General features: G+C 32.5%; 2 protein-coding genes and 1 pseudogene across 3 annotated transcripts; 1 reads left to right on the top strand and 2 right to left on the bottom strand.

Annotated features, from left to right (window-relative positions):
• Positions 1-1,417: 1,417 nt before the first annotated feature.
• On the bottom strand, positions 1,418-23,600 carry Mipp1 (Multiple inositol polyphosphate phosphatase 1). Of its 2 annotated transcripts, XM_081986064.1 has the most exons (10): positions 23,373-23,600; positions 13,282-13,429; positions 4,025-4,248; positions 3,779-3,962; positions 3,577-3,721; positions 3,406-3,525; positions 2,869-3,065; positions 2,628-2,806; positions 2,376-2,568; positions 1,418-2,315 (listed from the first exon to the last, which is right to left on the bottom strand). In XM_081986064.1, the coding sequence occupies exons 2-10, from the start codon at positions 13,368-13,370 to the stop codon at positions 2,057-2,059; spliced, it is 1,590 nt and encodes a 529-aa protein (XP_081842190.1). In that variant the 5' UTR covers positions 13,371-13,429; positions 23,373-23,600; the 3' UTR covers positions 1,418-2,056. The 2 variants fall into 2 exon arrangements, with proteins under 2 accessions (XP_081842190.1, XP_081842196.1); XM_081986070.1 differs by lacking the exon at positions 13,282-13,429 and having other exon boundaries at positions 23,373-23,594.
• Positions 7,123-15,056, top strand: LOC145733335 (uncharacterized). Its single transcript, XM_081986098.1, has 3 exons — positions 7,123-7,389; positions 13,707-13,835; positions 13,890-15,056. The coding sequence occupies exons 2-3, from the start codon at positions 13,707-13,709 to the stop codon at positions 13,971-13,973; spliced, it is 213 nt and encodes a 70-aa protein (XP_081842224.1). The 5' UTR covers positions 7,123-7,389; the 3' UTR covers positions 13,974-15,056.
• LOC145733326 (H/ACA ribonucleoprotein complex subunit 2-like protein pseudogene) lies at positions 10,705-11,798 on the bottom strand (annotated as a pseudogene).
• Positions 23,601-24,916: the final 1,316 nt, after the last annotated feature.

The following is a 24,916-nucleotide window of genomic DNA, read 5'->3' on the forward strand; positions in this document are numbered from 1 at the left end:
AAGACGGAAGGGGAAGCCTATGTCCAGGAATGGACCACGAATAGTTATTGAAAGAAGAAGATTACACAAAAAATGTAAAAACGGTTGCTTAAAAATTAAATTATCCGGGATTGCTTATGCTAGTTACTTAGAATAACTTTTTTGGCAGCCACACAATTTTTGAGATCCAATTCCTTCAATCTTCGACTTTTGAATTGTATTTTTGTTAACATTTATTAAGTGAGCAATGGCTCTTATACTGATCCCATCCACCAAATGGGCAATAATTTGGGCTTTTTGTACACTATTGTGGCATTTGGCGTTTTACAGCAAACGACAGTATAACAGTAAAGTATAATCAACAGTGACTGTGGTGGAATGATCTCCTATCGATATGTCGATTCAGATATTGCATCCACTTTTCGAGAAAATACAAACTTTTGCCTGTGAATTATTTTAAAATGAGTATTAGTATTTTCTGATGGCTTTGATGGTCGAAAATACAGAAACTCAGTAACCACTTTATTAGTTAACAGAACAAAAGAAAGTACATAGAACTAAAATACAACTGACTTTTCACGTGACAACTCCCTTGACAACTAGCCACCCTTTTACCTCCCTGATACCTTTAGTCGACCTGGACCCAACATTTTTCGATGAATAACTTGTGTTTGACTGTGTTATGAGTTATGACATAATAATTACAAATTTTCATATAGCAGTTTATTTGATTTTGAGCCCTGAGTCTTGTGACTTTATTTCTGACTATAGTTAAGTTGATTTTTGATCTAAAATTTGAAAAATGACTATTTCGTTTATTATTCATTATTGGTTCTTTAAAAGAACCCTGAAGACTTTATTGATTTTGATCGAAGCAACACTCCAAGGATCCTTTAAGTATGAAAAACAAAAAAAAATATGACAGGGGCTATGTCAATAAGCTCTCCTGTAGGAGAAACAAAAAAAAAAACGCTTTGAATGAAGTGTTTGTTCGTAGTGCACCACATTATTCCAGTCGAACATTTTTCTTCAAAAAATATCGAAAACTGTCAAAAACATTGCAAGTTGACCTGCAAAAACAGCCATTTTTTAATGAAAGCTGAAACAATTTGGATCAGGAAAAAACAGAAATGTTTTAGTTAAGTCATGGATCTTGTGTTGGTCTGGGATTTAGGTTTTTCAGTTGTGTCTTAAGAAGCCCCACCACGAAAAGTTATTCAATATTCATGGAGGGAAAAATATCTGTTGAAAAGTACAGTCTACACATTTTAAGCCAAAAATACCAACTTTAAATCATAATTAGAGATAATCGAATATAAGATCGTCTCATGCCTATCCGCAGCTAAACCTTAAAAAATGTTTGTTTACTAAAGGCAGGTTCAATCAAGACAGAGTGTTACAAAAATTGTTTGTAGGGTAAAAATAACTATGAAGTAACGCTTTTTTATCTTTATAATACAGTTTTTATTGCAACAATTTTACTTAAGCACCTATTGAACATATTGCAATGTGAGCTATTCTCAAAATTAATTTTCTTTAAATATATTATAAATCAGAGTTGGTTTAATCCAGGGTAAATTTATTTTTCCTGGTAGATTAACGAATTATCATTATTCACCAATACATATAAAATAAAAAATGTACAAAAATGTTAATAAACAAAACAAACATTTTAAACACTAGTGAGATTTTACTAAATATTAGCGCTATTTTTACCACCTGATGTAGACTATTTTAATTTTAAATTCTATAACAACATCATATTTAATAATCGACCACTGGTCACAGTACCTTTACTTTTTTAAAGCCTTTGCATAATTTACTTAAACAACTAAAAACTGACACAGTGATAACAGCTAATATTTATCTATGCATATGTAGTATAAACATTAAAACAATTTGTCAGTGTGTAAAATCTATATAGAAATTAGGTAATTAGCTAATTCCCATACACTATCACAAAATAAAAACACATTCACATTAGTGTAACAAGATCGCACAGCACATCTCAAAGAATATAAAACCATACACATATACTCGTTTCTTTGGATATTTGCAACTTTAAACTGTTTATAAGTTACCAAACCTTTCGAAGCGAAGTTGTCAGCACAAGTAAAACCACACATAACCCTAAAGAAGCTTGTAAGCTTTCGCCAGCACTTTCTCCATCGCAAAAAGCTTGAACATTGCAATTTTCAGCTACTTGTTGAAAGTGTTGCTCCACCGTTTCCCAATCGCATAAACCCACAGAACAACCTAGAAACTCTTCGATAGGCACCTCGTTCATAAAGAACATTACCTTGTAGTGGTTTTCCGGTTTTCTGCTACTTTTACACCTATTTGAATAATAATAATAGTCACATTACAATTAAATGAAAATTTATGAAAACACTTACTGATATAAAACAGCAACCAAGTTTGAAGCGAATGGGTTTATAAACGAGGTCCTCCACATTCTTTTCTGTAATTGTTTGTAGTTATCTGCCTTCAATGGTACTGGATCCTTAGCAATTCCTAGTGTAGTGTAGACGGCTTGTATGGTAGCCGCATGGGTGAATAAGGCAGTCACTCTATTACCATCAGGGTATCCTAAAAACCGTTCATAACTTTAAAAAATTTGCACTATATTTAAATTTTTTGCCAAGCACCTTGGACTGTTCTTTCAAACTTTCTATACATGTCTTGTACAGGACCGCAACCAATGTTTTTGACTAATTCATTGCCGTGTCCCGTATTGTAATACTCTTTTAAGTCTTCTGCATATTCCAGTAGCTTTAAATGTTCTTTTGTGAAAGCTATACACCATGGGGAAGGTTGGTCCACTTGCCTGTTGATTCAAACTAATTTGTAATATAATAATTAAAACAGAAATTGTTTAGTGGTACTTACCAAGCTTTGTTGAAACGGCACATGTCGTAAATGTCCGAAATCAAGGAGGAGTTTAGGTCGTACCTAAATCCTAATCTCCTAAATACTTGTCGCGACATCTTTTGATACTCATCAGATTCCAGAAACTTTCGGTATTCCATGTCTGTATTGGGGTTTTTGTCCGACTTTTCGTGCCATTCTCTACAGTTTCGGTAAGCCTGCAACAAATATTTTTATGTCAACATTTATCACATAAATGTCTGAGAAGGAAGAGTTTCCAGACGTTTTACCACTATTCCATTTTGCATTATCAGAGGATATGCTATGAACGATACTTAAGTGGTTCATTAACTTAAAGAGTATATATCATTATACTTAAGAGTATTTAGGAATACCAGAGCTTTTGCTTTTGATTCTGACTAAAGAGGCCAGTCAGCCTCGATACGTCTGAATTAGAAGATTACAAGCTCTGAAATTAATCAGTCTTTAACAGTGGGTCCAAGATTAACTCAAAACAAAAAGGTATCTTGTAGAAAAAAGAATATTGAGTGAAATTACCTTCAGCAGCATATCAGTTCCATACGTGTTGGCATGAGCATTGTAAAAATTTTCGTCAAACAGTCCTTCAATATATGCTTGGTAGCTATCATGAGTTCTATCTGTTTGAGTGTACTGGAACTGAATTTAATCGTAATAAAACCAAAGTAAATAACTTAAAATCTAACTTACATAATACGCTTGATCATTATAAGGTTGATTAAATATCTGAGGAAACTTGCTCCTGTATCTTCGAGCTAAGAGTTTCAACTCGTCTCTTCCTTGATCAGTTAAAGAAGCTGCTTTATCTTCAGTAATTGAATCATTCCATCTCCACCTGGTTAAATAAGTAATTATTTACAATTTTATTTCATTCATACAAATGGTAAATTACCTGCGTAACATATTGTAATCATCAAAACAGAGTTTCCCAACATTGGGATACGATTTCTTCTCCTCATAGTTCTGAACTATCTCATCTTTGAATTCCTGTAACTTCTTCAGTTTTTGTATCTTATTAGCTTTGGGCAACCTAGTGCCATGACGATTAATTGACCAAAATTGAATTGGTTGACATCCTGCAATGGTTTACATAAACACTCAAACCTGATGAGAATAAACCTTGTGAGCTTTTCCTGACCTGGTACGTTATGTTGGTTGCCACCCCTCTTGGTTAAGCTATCGTACGAAGTTTTAGTACCAAAAAAGATGTAGGGTTCCTCGTCAAGCCTGTAGCAGTAATCTTCTAAGTCGTTTTCTGATGGATAAAAACTTCCAAATTGACCTCCACTGCCAACGTTTATCTGGGCTTTGATGTTGACTGATATTGTTAATACTAGGATGATTACTTTTTTCATTGTGAACCTGAAATAAAGTGCACAATATTAAAATATGAAGACATATACATTGAAAAACTGTTTTTTGCAATTAAACAACTCAGTTTGTCAGTTTTCAAATATTGAAAATTTTGCTGGGTGATGTAAGTAAACTAGGAGGCTTTTCAGATTGTCACATTTTACACAAAAAATTAGATCTTTATGGGAGCGAGAATTTTGAAAAGTCAAGAGATATCAGACAATAAATACAAATACAAGAACCGTAAAGCTATTACTACTCCTGATGCTTACAATATTTTATCTACTGAATATAAACGATCCGACCGTTCCAAGTGGCAGTAGTAGTAGTAATTATTGTTCCAAACTGCCAATTTGCTTCGATTATCTATTATTTTTTCATACAAAAAAGGCTTCAAGTGTATCCATACACAAAAATCTGAAGAATTAACAGGAAAATCGAACTTTGTGCTGGTCATAGGATTTGGCTTCCCCGACCAATTCAACGATTAGGAATATTTGTATTCAAGTTATTTCTCACTTGCAATGAGAAATGAGCTAAAATTCCATCCTCCAAAAAGATGACAAATTGCAATCATATATGGCACCGAATGCTTTAATTGCGAATATCTCTAAAACGGTTGATCTTAGGGATACCATCAACTAAGTACACATTTTCTGTTCAGAAAATATTGGATAACAAACAGGTACTCGGTTGTTAGAGCGATTTTAAAGCAGATCATTTATTATCATTTATCCTCTAGCTCTATATAAAGGCGCCCTCTATAAGCTGGCTTAAAACTGAGTAGATAATCAAATTTGGCACCATCAGAAACCTTGGAATACTTAATTTTAGCAAAAACTGAAGTGGATTTCCAGTTATTTGAAAAAGTGCATTTAAAAATCCTGTATTTCTGTTTCCATTACTTTTCATTTCATTTGATATCACATTTCATAAATACCCTCAAACATAATAAAATTTAGAGTAATTAGTCCAGGAAAATAAAGAAGTATCGTAGCAGACCCTATACAGGGTGGTCCAGTTTTAAATGTCAATAATTCACCAATCCATAGCCAATTAAAAAATAAGTTGACATTCATTATGTCATTTTCCTGAAAGGTGCTTCTTAAGGAAAATACAGTCCTTCAAATTTCTGCTTAAAAAATAGATTTTTTTGTCATAACTGTCAGATCAAATTTGGAACAAGCACTTTATTACACTCTATTACGGTCAAAGACCCAAAACTAACCTAACCCAACTTAAAAATTGCCTTGGAAACGGAAAATTCACTTAAGAAGTTTAAAAAATATTATTGTAGCCAGTTTTCATAGTTTCCAGACAAACTGAAAGACTTTAGTTTTGAAAATTGAATTGAAAATTGAATTTTCAAAACTAATCGAGAGACTTTAATACTAAAAATTGACTTGTTGACATAAAAATTACTTTTTCAAGAATTTGTTACAACAAATTCATACATTTAAACCTTAAAAATTGACTTGAACCCCAAAATGTGACTGAACTAATGAAAAGTGCCATCAGAAGCTTAAAATTTGCATTTGAAGTAGGTTTTCATAACTTGAAGACAAATTTCAATATTTTAGTCTTGAAAATAGTCTTAGGTGCAGCACATTGACATTAGATTCATGAAAATTGTCTTGAAAACGAACTTTTCGTGCTTTTTACTTTGCTTTTCATTTTCTTCGAATTCTGGACTATTTTCAGTGTTTCAAAACTGCTTTCAGCTTGGAAAATCGATTTTCAAGACTATCTTCACCAAGTTATTGACATAGCAAACTTAAAAAACAATTTTTACATCCTTTATAGACTTAAAATGGCATTCCAAGCTTTGTCACTATTAAATCGACTTCTAGACACCTCAGTGATAAAAAATCGCGTATTTCTTAATAAACTAGACTGTTTTTAGTGTTTTAAGGCTGTTTTCAGTGCCTCAAATCGAGTTTCAAGACTATCTTTACAAAGTTTTTGACTTATCAGGCCTAAAAGCCAGTGTGTCCACTGACCATAGTCTTAAAAATGTTATTTCAAGCTTCTTCACTATTAAATTGACTTCTACACTCATAGGTGCAATAAATTGTAGCACCTCTAAGAAATTCAGACTGTTTTTAGTGTTTTTTAAGACTGAAAAATCGAGTTTAAGACTATTTCCAAAAGTCAAGTTTCTTCAGTAATAAAACTAAAAAATGTTGGTACCAAATGCTACAATAATAGTCTTGAGAAGTAATTTTTAGAAATAAAATAGTCCGAAAATTTAATTTACTTCTAGACTTGTTGTCCAGTCCAGAAAATTGAGTTGTACACCAATTAAAGCCTTGATACTTTTGGACTCTACTCTCTTTAGTCCTAGTAAGATCCGTTCTAGCATTAAAAGTCAACTTTTATACTATTTTTAGTCGTAAAAAATGAGTTTCATGCACAATACAATCTTTGTCTTGATTTCCGGACTTTTTTTAGTTCTTGAATGCCAGTTTCAGACACTCAACCAGGATGGCAGTCTGAGAAAGCGAATCATAAGACCATTCCTAGTAGTAAAAAGCAAGTTTTTAGACTATTCAGTACAAATTTGGACTTTCACAAGTCTTGAATGTTCAGTTTTAAACTATAAAACGATTTTTTTAAATGGAAATTTGGAGGACTGTATCTTCCTTAGAAAACGTTTTTCAGAAAAATGACATAATGCAAGTCAACTTATTTTTTGATTGGCTATCAAATGGTGAATTATTGACACTTAAAACTGGACCACCCTGTATAACACACATTTTTATTTCTGAACTATAAACTTCATACCACAAAGCATTCATTTTCAGTTTACAGTTTGGATGTTCGTCAAGTGAGTGTAAACGCAACCAATCAACCTGATAGGGAATACTACCTTGAACGCGATTCCCTATCAAGAAGACCGCTTTCCATTCGGTGCGATCACCTCAACGCAGTACGACCTTTAATAGTAAACCAAGTGCCAAGGTAGTAATCAGCAACATTACAGCACGACTTTTACAACGAAGCGGTACGCAAGTGTGTTACGTTTGTCGTTGATTCGTTCGAATTTTTTCATCTTGTTTTCACACGCTGTGCTAGTGAATAATACCCACGGTAGTACCGTTTAGAAAATTCGATTAAAGCACTGATTAAGTTTCAATTGAATAACCAAAGGTAAGTCTTGAATGAGTGTTATATAAAATTAACTAGTTAACTGGTTCAATCTAATAATAGAACATGTAAGCCTTTAAATAAACGACAGTTTCAAAATTATAGAGGTGGGTGTGCATTTACATTTACTATTGATCAGTTTTAACTTTAAGCCAAAGTAACTCAGTGACTCTATTAACAATTTTAGTAAACAAAATCAAATATGTATTTAGCTGCTATAAAATCTAATCATTTGTTGATTCTGCTGTTTGATAAAAGGTAGCCTGAATATTGTATACAGTGTTGTGGTACAAAAATGATGTCAAAGTTTCTTATTACCTCAAGAAACAATTTAAATTCCTTCAAAGAATTACATTTAATGACCTCAATTTTTATCTAATTACTGTGAGATTAACTGTTATCAGATATGACTGATATACAACTATTTAGGTAAACTTTATTTATAGGTAACTTTATCATTTATGGTAGTGGCGAACATGTTGGTATGTGGGTTACCGGAAAGTTTCCTTTGATACCTTATAGGTCACTGGTATAATTATAGTTATACTGTATGGGCTTTCATTGAATGGAATAATTAATAACAATATTGAATTGTTGATTACTAATGTCGGTTTCTGTCACAAGTGTGGGAGGCAATTATCAAAAATCATTGATTGCACTTGACTGTAGGTCAAAAAGTGCATTAAAACCTAAATCAGAAAAGATGATGTCATGGAACATTAATTCCACCTTTTTAAGTAGGAATGAGCTCATGTATTGTATGATGTACAACAGCATTCAAAATGATTGTGTGTAAAGTGCAGCTCACATTGTTATAGTGAAGCAACGTTACATTATAAATTTTAATTCAAGAATGAAATGTTTAGAACTAAATAACGTCCTGCTAACCAGAGAGTCACTTTGCCATTGTTTGACCAATTTTTACTAAAGTCTCAAAAACAATATATCTCTGTAATTAAGCTCTCGTTATTTCCTTTAGTTAACATGAGCAAACCTTCTACTAATAGATGTCACTTCAATATAAGCTAAATTATTCTATGAGTATCTACATATAACTGTTCTAAACATGGAAAGAATGCTCATCAATTTGAATCATACTATTCCCCAAGCTGAGAAAACCACCAATTATGTTATTCAGTAATTTATGAAGTAATTATTTTTTAAGTAACTGAATGTTCATCTCCTTCTTCTCTATTTTTTTATAATAGGCTCTCAATAAGACTCTGTTTAATTCTAGATTTTATTGACCCTAAGATATTATTAGACAACCATTGGTTAGGTTGGTGACCAAAAATAGAATTTTATCCATTTTACTAAAGAAAGCTTTGTTTATATAAAGTTAAGTTAATTTACTAGGAGCTTAAGAAAATGTGACTGTTAGAATATTAGATAAACTGACCTTAGCAATATTGCTAAGGCAGTAACTGATGTTATTTCTTGATTCTGTTGATTAACCTAGTGTTTTTGCTCTAATTAGTTTTTCTCTAAATGATGTCGTTTTCGATTATATTGACTATTAAACATTAGATTTTTTACTATTTCTAGTACGATGCTCTATTTTTTTAGCAAAAAAACAAAAGCTGATGATGTCCAAAAGATGTCCAAAAACTCTTGCAGTACTATTAACTCAACTCACTACTGGTAAACAATTGATATTGTAACTAAACTGTAATGTAAAAATCTTTTAAAATTTCCATATTACACGACTTTAAATGTTACGCAATGAGCTGATCTATCAGTCCTTTAAAGGATTACCTTGAGTTTTACGTTATCCTGTATAAACAACTACTTACAATTTGTAATTTTTGAACCAATTAACATTTCCCAGTAAAATCAGTGTCTGCACCCAAAACATTGTTAATTTTAATTCCACATACAAATTATAAGCAGGATTTTTTGAGTTTATGACTATTCTTTTTTTTATCAACTTGCCACGTTTCTGTAATATTGGCAAATATCCAACAGCATGCTTTAAAAAGAATCCGTTGACTTCTTAAGATGCATTTGACTTATGCTTATACATTATAAAACATTTGGCTAATTATTTTACGTAGGCCCAGCCCCAAAAGTATTTAGTCCCTAAATTCAGACACTCTGTATACTATAATGGGAATATATCGGTTCTTTATTTACACTGACATTTTATGATCCTGCAACGCTGACAAATCGACGAAAATATAAATGTATGTTTTTATAACTGAGTTTGTTGGTTTTATAGGAATGATAATAGTACCTAGTTGTTATTCCAAAATTTAATTTAAGAGATAAAACAGAAACATTTTCAGATATTAAGATAAATGTTTAGATGATCACTATGAATTAAATACAGGTTTTGATTTTAAAAACTAAACACAACCATGCGTTTTTATAATTTTGATTTTTGGTTTTATGAGAATCAAGTAACTTACAGACAGCCAACCAAAGAAACATTTCAAATGTACATACATACATAATGTGCAAAAATTTTTAGTCCACCTTAATATTTTCGGAACAACTTTTCCAATAAAAGACTTTTCCGATAAAAGAGATTTAGGATCGGTACTTTCACCTCCGGATAAATTTATTCTTAGGATAATTTCTATAGAAATGACAGAATTGTCCAATTGTAGCGTTTGGTTCCACGGTTTCTATAGAAGTTATCTTTGGTATAAAATTATTCTAAAGTCAAAGTGTCAACTCTTAGAGGAATATCCAATTTATGTTATAAAATTTATTGGAATGAAATAGCCGAAAAATAAGTATATATTGTATATTTGCTTATACCTATATGCGTTTTTTAAAGGGGAATGTATTGGTTTTTATTTATTTTCTCAAACTGCTGTAAATTTGACACCATTTTTCTATTACGTATTCTACACCAAAGCAAGGCAATTTGATTATAATTGATATTGTGTTCTATTATATCCTGTTTACTTACCTATGTACCTACCGTTTTATGTGAAGATGACTTTCATCATTACTCATTGATGCAAAAATTGGTACAAATCAGGATTTTGTTATTTTTTAATTGCAGAATAATAAAATATTTATGTTACAACTTTGATATAGACTTACTTTATGGAGCACCCTGTATAATTTCAATAAATGTTAAAACTTACATTTGACAATGCTGTGTCAACTTTTATGCAGGAATATTTTTTGTTAAAAGCGTGGTTTCCAAAATATTGGTCCGGATTTTTTTGCACCCTGTGCATATTAGGACACGCGGTACAGAGCGTCCCTGTTTTGGGTGAAAAATGTGGCACATTTTAATAAAACAAACAAAAAACTTTTTAAAATTTGCCGTATTTGAGATATTCCACCTTTTTCAAAACACACTTTTTACTTCACTTACTACTTTATTTGAAAAGATAGAGAAAAAAGTTATCTATCAAAGTTGCTAGGGGGCAAAGCTGTCGTTTGATTACTTGTTTTGAACAATGTATTTCAATTACTTTCAAGTTTTTATAAAGATACTTATAAGCTGAAAATTGCATTTTTCAGTTTTTCAAAGGCATCACTGTAGTCATCCTTTGGCCTTACAAGAACAGTCACACAACCCCTTTTAACTCCTAAGGCAGACCCTAAATCCTTACGGCTTGGAACATACACATAGGGGATGTTTTTGTTTTCACACACTCCAGGCAAATGGGACATGATATCAACAGGATGAACGTCCCCCGCAAAAATTACTATTCCTGTTTCACCCTTCCGGATTCGCGTTTGCACATCCTTTAGTCCACACCTGGCAAAAGTTTTATACTTGCTAGCCTTCTGTACTAACTTATAGCATTTTTTTGTCAGTTTCTTGGATGCCATGGGGTGTGCGATTTTATTGCAGTAGGATACTTTTACTTCATGGCTCAATTCGCCCTCAGCAGCCGGTGTTTCAGGGACAGCTTCTATTCCCATGTCAGTAAATTATAAGTTAGATTGATCACTGTTAACGAGTAAAACCTGTTGTTTAATAAAGGTAATATTTTGAATTAAAACTGTCTTAGTACTTGTCAAGTTGTTTATATTTGACAATTAATCACTATGACATTTAAAGTCATAGGAGAATAACAAGTGAAATGGAACGGACCAACGCCTCCTATACTACACCATTTACACATGTAGTTTAGAAAGAGTCAGTTGAATTTGTGATTTTAGAAACCATAGAATCGATTTCAGAAATATCACTTGTATTTCAGGAAAGGTAGTTTCAATTTTAGAATAATAACTTTGATTTTCGAAATTGCCTGGATTTTTGACACGGTCATTTGTAATTTGGAAAATTAAGAACAATAACAATATATCAAAGTTAAAGGGACAATCGACTGATATCGGCTTTGACACAGAATTTGATGATATTAGGAGTTTCATTGGTGTCATTCAAGTTGTTGGAGAACGTTGCCATATCTCAGACCACATCAAATATTTGTTTTAAAACAAACAGTTTAAAGTTAATAAGCTTATCTTCCAATGATTCAAAAGAAGTAAACCACTTCCACTTTGCCTCCAAAGAAGTAAGCAATGATTATAAGACATTAGTTTATATTTCAAACTTGAAATTAAATAGAGCCGGCGACATGTTACCTACCAAAGGCAAACCGAAGTCAGCAAAAAACATCATCACATGAGAAGTCATTAAATATTTCTGGTGTTTAAAGATGTGAACATTTACTGTCATCATATCTCACCATAATGAGTACTATTTTTCTTTTGTTTAGTCGAATTATTTTCTATTCAAACTTTAGCATATTTTGAAAGATCCGAAACTCATCCCTAATCCACCATCAAATTTGATATTATCAATGAATAAAAAGCTGGCAGGAAAGAGCACAAGGGGACAAAAAAGAACACAAAAGTGGTTGTTGCATATGGCGGCCGTAAATTTCCGGCTAGCACTGTTAAAGATCAGTGACGTTGTTGTGTGGTCAAAATCCTCTTTTTTGTAACTTTTCCAAAAAGTTTGTTGAGTATGATTTTTGTTAAACTACGAGACAAACCATCAAATAACACTGAACGAAAAAGAGGTGGCATGGCAAAAATCAAAAAACAGAAAAGCTCCAGGGACAGATCTCATCCTAAACGAATTTCTGAAATATGCCGGACCTGAACTAGGAAAACATCTAAAAATCCTCTACAACAAAATTTTAGAAACATCGGAAATACCTACGGAATGGCACAAAAGTATAACTATCCCTATATTCAAGAAAGGACAGAAGACACACCCAGACAACTACAGGTGCATAACGCTGCTGAATACAAACCCATTTCTGTTCAATCTCGTAATGGACAGAATTATAGAGAAAGTATCATCCCTAAATATGGGATACCGAATGGGACAGAATAAAAGAATCAGCCAGGTACGCCGATGATACAGCTATTTTCGCGGAAACGGAGGACGATCTACAGAGACAACTACACAAATTCTGCCAGGTCAGCTAAGAGATGAACATGACCATATCTATAGAAAAACCGAAAAGCATAACTTTTGCTAAAGATCCCGTAAGATGTAAGCTGGTAGTTCAGGACAAAATCATCGAGCAAATCTCACAATTCAAATATCTGAGTATGGATCTGTCGAGTTATCACGACCCAGTGAAGGACCTAAGAAGCCAGATCAACAAAGCGCCTGCCATGTCGGGCTGCTTAAGGCAGATAATATGGGCAAACGAATACATGCGAAAGGATAGCAAGGTCAGAATCAATAAGACTTGTATCAGGCCAATCATGACATACGGAATAGAAACCAGAGAAGAAACGAACAAAACAAAAAGAATGCTTCGAGTAGCCGAAATGAAAACGCTCAGGACTATATTGGGAAAAACAAGAATAGACCGAATTAAGAACATTGATATTAGGGAACAATGTGGGGTGCAAGACATTATAAGATGGAGGAGACAAAGAAAAAGATATTGGTACACTCACGTGAGAAGAATAGAAGAGGGAAGACTGCCACGCATCGCACTTGAAGGGAAACCAATAGGGAAAAGAGCACCCGGAAGACCACCTTCCATCTCTTAGAAGGACAGCTGGCTTCTACCTCCCAGGAACTGATCCAGAGGAACCTGCAAAACTAACAGATCGCGAGATCTTAAATATAAATAAGAAGAAGAAGAAGATTTTTGATAATAACTTTTGACTTATAACAAAAAACGAATAAAAATTACATTTACCAACTTCTACAGGTGATTTGTTGTTTTCGTTATTAGCTGCGACATTAACAATTATTGTAAGACTCAAAGTTTCTGTTTATGTGAAGAATCTTGTGTTAACGCTATATTATGGTGTATGTAATCTGCCATTCTAAAATAAAATTATGAACATAAGTGTAACGTAATTTTTACTTTCAGATGGGAAACGTAGTATTCTCTATTATCTGGTTTCTGGTTCTGTTATTCATTTCATTCTGGGTTGCCGGATTTTGTGCTGGCTTCTACATTCTGTTCCATCCACTTAGTGTTTGCATACCACCTTTAAAGGTAAGTTTTCCAATTTTGTTTAATTAGTATCACTAATTATTGTTAATATTACAGGGTTTAGCGGATCTATTATTACAAGCCGTTCAATTTCCACACTACTGCGCAGAGAAAATGATGGAAGGAGGATCATTCCCATAAGTTGATAATTAAATGTAGATAGACAATAAGTACTCAAAGGACTTTTTTTATGGATTATCGATAGAATAACAAAACTTATGTTACGTCGGAAACAATGGTGAACGAAGTATTAATTTGTAATAGATAGTACAAACTTGTTTTTGATTGAATTTTAAGTGCGCTTTAAATTTACTAAGAAAAGATATTTCCCCATATTTTCAAATATGTTTTCAGTCAAGTAGTTGAATAAATACTCCAAAACAAATTAATAGGCATGTCAAGCAGTCTAGATATGTGTCATGTTCGATCAAAACAAATTAACATCTGACATGTCTAGTCTTGTCAAATATATGAAACCCAAACAGATTTCTATCATATTTGTATAATAGAAATAAATAATTTTTTTCATCTAATTGCTAATATATTTTATTTTCATTAAATTAAATGAATATTATTTATATGTGGTCTAATAGATGTTAAAATAACACTAGTGCTTTAAAACGCCATGTTTAATAGTTCAGTAGCATGTTAAAAGTTGAATTTTTAATGCGTTTGTAGAAAATAGTTATTTATGCCACTAAGTTGTTATACGAGATCGAAGGTCGAGTTTAACAACACGTAAGTGCAAAAAAGGACTTTTTGCATGGATTTTTGCACTAATAATCATTCAAAAAAGTGTAACTTTTTGTACGATTTTTAAAAAATTAATTTTAAAGTTACTGGACTGTGATTTTCAAAGAGAGCACGTGCACACGAAAATTCTTAAGAAGGAAAAAGTTAAATTTTTAAATTATCAGTAAATTCAGTTCGTTAATTTTCGTATTTGAGAACAAAATGTATCTAAAAGTGCTCATAAAACTTTAGATTTGTTTGTTTTTTTAAAGACACCCATAACCCTTACTTCTATTTAAAATTTCACAATGTGACTCCAAATAACTATTCCTAATTTTCAGAAATGAAATAGTGTCCTCAAATAATAGTATATTGTACAACAAGGGTGAATAAGATGTCCATATCGCACAAGGACGAAATTTGCTGCGAATATAAAGTGCACATATTTGATTATTAAATTGTTAAATATATTAAATAGTTGAAATCTTTAAATATTCTTCTTCCTCATATACCTTCTCCATTATCGGAAGTTTGCTAACATCATGGAAATCCTGACCTTGGAAACTGCTCTAAATAGATCTGCAGAAGACATGTTGAAGATATTCTTCCAATCGCTTCCAAATCCAGATACGTGATTTTCCTCCCCGTCAATTCCTTCAACACCTACAACTCTTTATTCAGTCTGGTAAGCTGGTCTGGTTGCAATTTTAAGCATTCTTCTGTAGATCCACACCTCCAATGCCTCTATTAAGGGTTTAGGTTTCTACACCACAGTACAGTATCGGGAATACATAGCACTTCAGTATTCTAAGATCTAGGCTTAGTTCGCGGCTATAGAGCTACAGTGCAGCTTTTTTCAAAATGTAGATTTTGAAAAAAGCTGCACCTGCTTCCTCTATACAGATCTTGATTTTGAAGCAATAATCAGTGGTGCAGGTGATGTTTGTACCCAGATAGTTTTTTGTTGTAGCCCTCTCTAATTGTTCTCCGTCTACATAGTTCTTTTGAAACGTTGTTCTTTGTTATAATCATGTATTTCGTCTTTTTTGTGTTAAGTTTCAAGCGAAAATGTCGACTAGACGACTGTTCAGCAGGTCACGCATATTTCCAGCAAGAAGGACAGTATCGTCTGCCTAACGCAAATCATGGCTCCTCGTTAGATACATTCTACTGAATAGGCTATTATAGAGTCCAAATGTTGTTCTACGATTAGCTTCAACAACCATTATTTTCTAAACACAGTTCTTCTAACCGTTAAATTTACAACCCTGTATACTATTTATGGAGTTTAAAGAATTAAATTAGCGGCCTCAAAAGTTGGTGTAGTGTCAAACTGATGGTTTGATTGTTTGACTGCTGAAGTCGAGTGGGGTCAAGTCTGGCAATCGTGCTATCCAGGAAACGTCACCATATTTTCCAATCGATCTTTCTGGAAACTGTTGAGAGGCAAAAAACGACTGAACTCAAGAAATTAACAAAGACTCCAAAAAAAACGGTTGATCTCAAAAACGAAAACGAAACATTGCTTGCAACAGCTGGTAGTAAACTCTGAAAAATAACTTTTTTCTAAATATTTAGAAAATTAAGGCAACTTTTTCCTAATTTAATCGACTTCGTATCTCTTGTGGTTTCGGAGATCCCCATGCATCCTTATCTTAGACCCCCTTTATCAACTATTTTTTTTTGTGTTAGAACGATTGTCGGTCTAGAGTTTCGACCATTCCTTTTACATATTATTTTTATGAAAAAAAGTTCCAATGCTAATACCGATTAAATTTCATTTATTATCTGAGACGCCCAAACAAGTTTATATGGTTTCCAAGATAAAACACAAAATTGTATACATATTCGGTGTGTAAATACATATACACACACACTGGTTATAATTGATGTTGGTTTCTACTTGATTGTCACATTATAAAACCACAACCACATGCAGTTACAAAACAACATAGGACGAGCGATGTTGCTTTTGAAAACATTATTTACAGTGATTTAGAAATTATGTTGTGAAATGTGATGTCATCGGTCAAAAATTAGCTTCTAATTATCCGTAAGACTGATGCAACTATTAGGAACACTTTAGTGGTGAGTCGTAAACTGGTTTTGCACTTAATTATATTGTTGATATGCCTAGACAATAGATTGTATTGTGTTATTGCATTTGAATGAAAATAGATGTTTATTGAGTTGTTTGTTTATGTCAGAACTTTACTTATAAATAGTTTACATATTTTTTTCAAACTGAAAGGAAAAATTTTTCAAAAATAAACTTCATGTGAGACTTTGGAAAATGTCTTATTTCTACATAAAATATTTTATTTATTAGTACACCTTCTATTTATGTTGAGTAGACTTTTAGATAGATTGATTAGTAGAGTTCATTCATGTGTAGGTATCATTTGGAGCTGAAAAATAAACTTTATTTACAAACAAATAAGCTATTCACATTCTGTCATATTACATAAAAAAATTCAAATTTACATAATAGAAAAATAAAATAAAATATAGTTTATAATTTTATAATCTGAGTGTCTATAATGTGTCTTGTATTTGTAGCAGTTTTTCCGAAATTCTTGACATTTGAGTGGCATTGTGTGATAAAATAAAACATTACCATAACTTCCAACAAAAAAATTGATAATGCCCACAAAACAATCGTGAAATACATCAATTTCTCATTATTTGTTTCGTCTTATTGTAAAAAATTTGACCCAACTATAACCCAACTAAGTTTAAATCAGTGTTACTAACAAATTTGTTTTGGTTTTCAGAAATTCTTTTGCCCAAAAATGATTAATTTTATAAAAGGATTAATATGGCTGATAATCCTAGTCTTTATCTCTTTACCAGTAGCATCATTTTGTTCGGGATTTTACATTTTGCTGTTGCCTTTGACTGTCTGCGTCAACGACCTTAGGGTAATTATGCATTTTATGACCATGATTGTGAAAGTTATATCTCATGTTAATCGTTTTTCAGCCCATTACGGATCTGCTTTTACGAGGGTTGCAATTTCCGTATTATTGCGCCACTCAAATGATGTCTGATCGTTCGCAAGCAGGTTATCTTCATATATGAAACATCCTAATTTAAAAGTGAAGAAAAACATTGTGAAGAACATTGGTATCCTGATTGATGTATTTTTTTATATTATAAACTGTTATTAATTAATGTAGTAGTACGAGGAGTGATCAATCATTGCTAGGATAATGGTCTAAAAATTGTATTGAAAAATATTATAAATATTTAACCGTCCTCTTCAAAAGTACTTCTTTTGGCAACGTACACACCTTTTCAAACGTCGTTTCCACTGCTACACAGACAAAACTAATATACGCATTTCAAGTGGTGTTTAAACTGATGAATAATGATATCTCCAACTCTATGACCATAATAGCTTCAAGCAGCAAGAGTGTCAGGCTGTCTACATAACACTTTTTGGAAACGAGAGCAGACACCAACTGAAGAACAGGCAGCGAAGTATCATGAGATTGAGAGCGATGCAATGGGATTCCAGATGTTGTTAGATAGTCACGAGGAAAAAGGAGAGTGTGGAGAGATCATGTTGACAGGATGGGAACCGGTAGACTCGCTAAGGCTGTATACAATGAGAAACCAAACACGATATGACCCTTAGGAAGTCTACCAAAAAGATGGGCTGACTCACGATCCTCATCGTCACAGGACATCGCATAAAAAAATGGAATAACAGGATATAGTCCTACCAAAACAAAGAAAAGAAAAGGTTCTCAGAGTAAAGATACATTCACATCCAACTCCAATTACAATTGAAATTCAGAAATGTCTGCTTTGTCATAATGCAAATGAAAATTTTCGACAAGACTACGCGCAAGTCCAATTCAAAGTGAGGCAAGCAACTTGTCGCAAGAAATAAGTTCGGTTTTCTTAAACTTGTTGGTAATGTTTAGGTTTTTTGTAGAATGTCAGTTTTCACAGTGGCCACAGTTTTGCAGTTCAGTTTTAGTTTAATAATCTAACTCATAGAGTAGAGTACAGATGTCACCAGATGTCACAACTATCATTTCTATTGACTATACTGGAAGGATTGATAAATAAAAAGTAAAACCTCACCAAGTTCTACATTTGTGTTATTAAATATTTCGTAAATTCTTCCAGATAGTTTCTGATAGCTTCTGTATACAAAATCATAATAACAGAAAAAGTAATATTATGTAATAAACTTATAAAAATTAGCAACAAAAATTGTTTACTGTGCATAAAAAAGTCATCATCAATCATGTTTCTCCTATTATTCATAAAGGTGTGCAATCACTACCGGCATTGTTCAAATTGAATTTAAGTTTATTAAAAACCTCCATAAAAAATCAAATACTTTTACTAAACAAATTAACATTATTCAAGTATTTATTGAATTTGCGGTTAAAAACCAATAATTATTCAATCTGATTGCGTGTTCAGCCACTTCCACTTTCAACATTCACTGCCATTGACAATGGTAAACAACAGTTCCAAAAATAAACTGCGATGTTTACTATTGAACAATGGTATGGTAATTGACCTACACCTGCTTGCTTTTAAGAAACTGTACCAGTGATTGACATCGGAAACGTTAAGCTGTTAAAAGTTCAAGGGCTTTTCACCATGAGAAGTTGATATTTGAAAAGATGTGCACGCAAATGCGCTGTTAAAATATTAAATTATTTGACATTTCGAACGAAAGAAATGTCGAGAATTTTGTAATAGATTGTTTGGTAAATGAAATGGTTCCACTGAATTTTTAGTGCAAATTTGAATTCGAATAAAATTTAAAAAATATCTAAAAACTTTGGAAAAAGTCAAACTTCTCTTTAGTTATAAACGTTTTACTAAAAAACAACAAATTTTCTAAGTTTAGGGTAATAAAAAATGTCAGACCTTTTCCTTGAAAATTAATTTTTATGGGACACTCTAATATTATCTTCTCAATGAATTACCCTAATCAATAAAACATTTTAAATGGATCAATTTTCAATACATCTCATTTCAAATTAACCTTAAAAATTTGACCGATTTGTTTCATTTGTCCAGTAGTTTATTCGATTATTAGAAAAAACTACGAAATTATTGATTGACTGTTTATAGGAATTACGCAAAATGGCTACTACCTACTGAGAACTGAATAAACTTCTTCCTGTATCAACCTAAAGTGAAAAACTGTGGTCGTTTATGTTATAAAACTAATGGATCTTTTTGTGCTTGTCGCCCATAAAATGTTATTATAAATGACCGGAATTCCTGGACTACTTATACATTTATGCACTAATAACACTGTGTCGACAGTTGCAGTTTTTTGGCAAATCGACTTTTGCAGCCAGCTGGAATTGTTGCTACATTTGTCCGTTTTTATCGGACACTCGGTAACACTTCTGCAACAACTGACCCTGAAAATTTAGGTACTACCTACGTGGTACATGTTACTTAATTTAATTTGATTCTTACGAAGTGAGGATTGGTAATAATAATCGCTACAGTCATTATTTATAGGAAATTATGTGATTATAAAACTGACGAACCCAGGAACAAACACCAAAACATATTAACTCAAGGTAAACCCCACGATAAGTTTAAAAATATTGTTGAAATACCTACTTAAATATGTACGATAGTATAACATACAGAGTGGCGCAAAAGTGTGTTGGGTTAAAGGAAGGTTTTTCTGGTTATGTGAATATTGACACCTGGTACATTTGTGCATACTTAGATATTCCAAATGAAATAATTCTCAATTTTGTAATAAATGGCGACGTTGCCAACTTACGTGACAAAATGTTCAAATCAGAAATTATCGGTACGCGAATTGCCAATTTACTTATTTGTATAGGGTGTCCCTGAATTGGTGTCGCTGATGTTTTTTGCCCTTAACTTGAAAAAATGGGTACTTTAAAAACGTTTTCTAAAGCCTTGGAGTTACCTACATCAGAAGTTACTATTGGTAATTTGTCAAAATACCGTTTTTGAAAAGAAAATGGCATTTTATGACCAAGAAACATGGATCTTAAGAGAAAGCAACTTAATGAATTTGAAACATTTACACCATAAGAAAAACTAGATTCTAATTATTTTTAATGAAATTAAAATGAACAAACTAGTTAATAATTAAAAGTAACTATATAACTAACCATTTCCTAAGTTTTCAACAATGAAAAAACTGCGTTTCCTAATAGAGTAGGTATTCCTTCAAAAGTGCAACAAACAGGTCCGGAGATATTTACAAAAATGATCTTTTTTCAACTTTGACATCCTGTATCTCGAAGACACAGCCTGTATCTCGAAGACACAGCCTTCCTTACAAAGTTTATGACACCAATTCAGAGACACCTTGTATAGGCTAGTGCCGAAACAAATTTGACATAGTTAAAAGTAAAAAAGTAACAGCCCAAGGACCAGGACCAAGCACTTTGGATAGGAGTTTCAACTATTTATTTATACACTTTAGTGTATACAACACTATAAATGGTGAAATGTTTTCCAACATTACAAACACTCTTCAAACTAAATTAGTAAAATTCCTCAGTTTGGCAACATTGCAAAGACACTTTGAAACTTTAAACTAAAGTAGGGCACGCAAAACCTTTCTGAAGAGGATATTTTCCAAAATTTGAAATTTTTTGGGTAAAGAAGAAATCGAGGAAGTACGAAAAACGTCTTCAAAATGTTTCGGGAAGAAATAGAGAAGAGGAAAAGAAGACTAATATTAATCAACACAACCTCAAAATTCACGTTTTATATTGTTTGTTGACTGATATTTGGAAGTGAGTCAAGTCAACAAAGAACGAAGAAAACAACATATATTGAATTGGATGACAAAATTGTCAGTTTGACTCGATAGCAAATGTCAATATTGTCAATGTCAAATACGTCATATAACCACAAACGAAAATTGCAACTTCGAAAGTTTCGGAAGAAATGGATTTGCCCAACTCTACTTTAAACCAATCTAGTTCAAATCTTCTTCTCTCATCTTCAAACCAAAATTGTAGAATTTGTCAGTTTGACAATATTGCAAACCCCCCTCGAACCAAATTAGTAAAATTTTTTAGTTTGACAACAATGCAAATACACTTTGAGGCCGCATTTGTTTTCAAGCTCCATGGAGCGAGCAGAGCGTTTTTGACGTCACGATGACGTAATTTAGAAAAACTATAATATGAGCAACTGTCAAATTACGTCATTGTGACGTCAAAAAAGCTCTGCTCGCTGCATGGAGCGTGAAAACGAATGTGGCCTGAACCAAAATAGTAAAATTTGACAACATCATAACTAAAGTCCGAATTTAAGTAATTCACGAGTTTGAAGTCGGCATTTTACTCAAATTTCCGAGTTTATCGGAATTTAACTAATTTCGTATTATGCCAAAAAACTGTAATTACAAAAGTTTTAGCAGTTCTATTTCACCATTGTCAGTGTTTTAGTGTGGTTGGTTAGTTTGGATTTCAACAAAATTTTTCACTTGGTTCTTGACTGTTTTTTTTTACAAAAAAAAGTATTGTGATAAATATTCAAAAATTGATAGAAAATGCACAGCCAAGACGGACAAATGAGCACAAAGCTTCCAAAAAAGATGGCTCATCAGCTGATAGTTGTCATATCGCAATAACTGAAAGACAACCGTGGGGTTAGCACAATACAGGGTTAGCCACCCAAACCGTTTATTAAAAGTTTATTAGGATCCAATATTAATAGAAATTTGAAATTTTGAAAAAGAAATATGACAAATGCCATGTTTTAAAAATATTTTCATCTTTCTGTCACTTCCGGTTTAACCGAAGGTTTAATGTCAACTTGCTTATTTTAATTGGAACACCCTGTATATTATTATATTTTTGAATAGTCCTATCGGTTTCAAATATTTTTCATGTATCAAAACCTATATCTATCTACAACGGTTTTCGAAATATTGACGTTAGAAAAATGACATTTTTGGTTTTTGGAGCGTCATACCTCCTAGGACTATTCAAAAATACAATGTACAGGGTGTTCCATTTAAAATAAGCAAGTTGACATCTACTTCCGGTTAAACCCCCAAGTGACAGAAAGATGAAAATATGTAAGATAAATTCGATGCGTGCTATATTTTAAAATAGTATATGTATATGAAGAGGTTAATTAACGTATATGAAGAGTTTCAGTGACAACGTTGCACCATACTATTTTATTACGTCATTAAACAGTAAACAATAAATCCCTTCTTTGGCGGATGATTTGAAAGAAGCTAAATTAAATCAAAATATACAAAAAACTACTAATTTTTGAAAGAAAAAAATTACATGTGGTAAATTTAGGTCGAAAAAAGCCTATTTAGAAAATACATGCAAGTATATAACTTTTGTGTTTTCTCCCTAATTTGAAAAACATTTTATTTATTCAGTTTCGGCAACGTCATCATGGCTAAATATAACAAAACTGAAAATGTATTCATATGTTAGCAAAATTTTATGAAAAATTCATGTATAGGTAAATAATATCATACAGGGTGTTCTATTTGAAGTAACAAAATTTGCTTTTCCCGACCAATGCCAGCCAAAATTTATTTAAATTTCAGACCTAAAAATCAAAAACCAATTTTGTATAAAACATTTTTTCAAAAAAAATATGAGTGTATAAATACACATTATTATTGCATCACCCTGTATGTGTAACTGCATACTGATTATAGGCGAGGCAACATCTTATCGAATGCTGGCTTACAAATTTGGGAATAAGTTAAAATTTCGTCTCCAAACTTACTTTGATAACTTTTGACAATGTTTAAAGTTTCAAAGAAGGTATAAAGTGGCTACTTACTATTTTAAACGGTTGAGAATCTCCGGTTGATGATTCGTGATTGCTTAATAGCCGGCTGTGTTACTGTGGGCACTTAACTTCACTAAGGTACTACGACCTACGAGTTCGAAACACAAGCAGAATACCACAACAGGCAATCCGGCGAACGCGACGGTCAACAACAAATAAACCCAACTTAACTTCTTGCTTGACGGTTCTGCTGATGGAATATCGAGAGTTTTTCGACTGTCCAACCCATAACGGTGCGCAAAAAGCTTTATTTTATAAAAGTGAATAGGAAAACCTCTGTTAAAAGGATTATTGTGGTATTTCAATTTCATACCTTTTTGTATACATTTAATTCAAAAACTATTGCTATTAAAACTGTACATCATTATAAAAGCTTGAATTCCCAGAAGAAAACATTTTTGCTCTCAAATTTGTACGTTTCTGATAACTTAGCTGATATAGCAGCAAATGCTGTAATTTTTAGTAATTGTTTTGTTAAGTCAAAAAAAGTGGAAACATGTCGCAAACATGTAGGTAATATTGTATTTTCGAAAAAACCTTAAATTTGTACCTACGTGGTTGAGTTTAGCAAAAGTGTTGTATTCAGGGTTTGTTATAAGTAAGGCACGTATTATGCAACATTTTCTGAAATCTTGCATATTTTGAACTGCATATACAAAGGGTCACAAATTATGGGAATCTCAAAAAGAGTATAAGAGATACACAGTTGGTAAAATTATGGTAGTTGTAGTATTGCGCAATTTAAAGTTTAATAATACAATACAAAAAGTCTTTAGTTACAATTGTGTTTCAATTTTCAATACATTAACATATAAACACAAAATAAGAAAATAAAATAAGGTATAGGAAGAGTATACATAGAATTGTTCTAAATTTAATGTTTTTTTATTACAAACCATAATACAGGGTGGCCCATAAGTCCTTTGAAATGATCGAGGCCTTTTTTACACCAGAGTTGCAGGATTTTCCAGGCTCCAATACGCAGACCTGGTTTCAACAGGATGGAGCAACTGCCTATACCTCTAATACAGCTATGGCCGTCGTCCGTCCACTTTTCCTTAATAAAGTGATCTCTCGAAGAAGAGACATTCCGTGGCCACCACGTAGTCCGGATATGACCCTAATGGACCTAATTGGACATTCTTATGCGCGGTCAATTGTTGTACTGAAAGAAAATATCCGACGAGAAATGACAAGCATTACGAAGCTTACGGAGCTATAACTTACCTGTCCCTAGGCCTTCGGGCATTATGTTTCCTCTAACGCCCTTGGTACATAAATAAATAGCTATTACAGTAAAAAAATTTGCACCTGTCAATGTGTGGCAATAGATCTCATTTGCATTACGGTATTCAAAATTAACTGACCGAAAACTCTACCCATTATTTACCCATTCATGGGTGAATATTCTATTGACTGCATCGTTTTAATGAAACATTGATAGCGGTGCTCAACCTTTTTTTATGGTACGTTCACCATTGTTATGAGAAAAAACCACTCATCGAGACAACGTACAATACTCTGCACAATTATTA

Source organism: Ips typographus, linkage group LG1, assembly GCF_016097725.1.
Source record: "Ips typographus isolate SLU linkage group LG1, UJ_Ityp_2.0, whole genome shotgun sequence".
Lineage (NCBI taxonomy): Eukaryota > Metazoa > Arthropoda > Insecta > Coleoptera > Curculionidae > Ips > Ips typographus.

Bases quoted from the DNA above. Each gene is read 5' to 3' on its own strand.
- LOC145733335 (XM_081986098.1), top strand. From the start codon at position 13,707: ATGGGAAACGTAGTATTCTCTATTATCTGGTTTCTGGTTCTGTTATTC. The intron at 13,836-13,889 runs GTAAGTTTTCCA...TTAATATTACAG, and splicing joins TTTGCATACCACCTTTAAAG to GGTTTAGCGGATCTATTATT.
- Mipp1 (XM_081986064.1), bottom strand. From the start codon at position 13,370: ATGGAAGGTGGTCTTCCGGGTGCTCTTTTCCCTATTGGTTTCCCTTCA. The intron at 3,526-3,576 runs GTAAGTTAGATT...GATTAAATTCAG, and splicing joins ATAATGATCAAGCGTATTAT to TTCCAGTACACTCAAACAGA. The intron at 2,807-2,868 runs GTAAGTACCACT...TTGAATCAACAG, and splicing joins TGCCGTTTCAACAAAGCTTG to GCAAGTGGACCAACCTTCCC.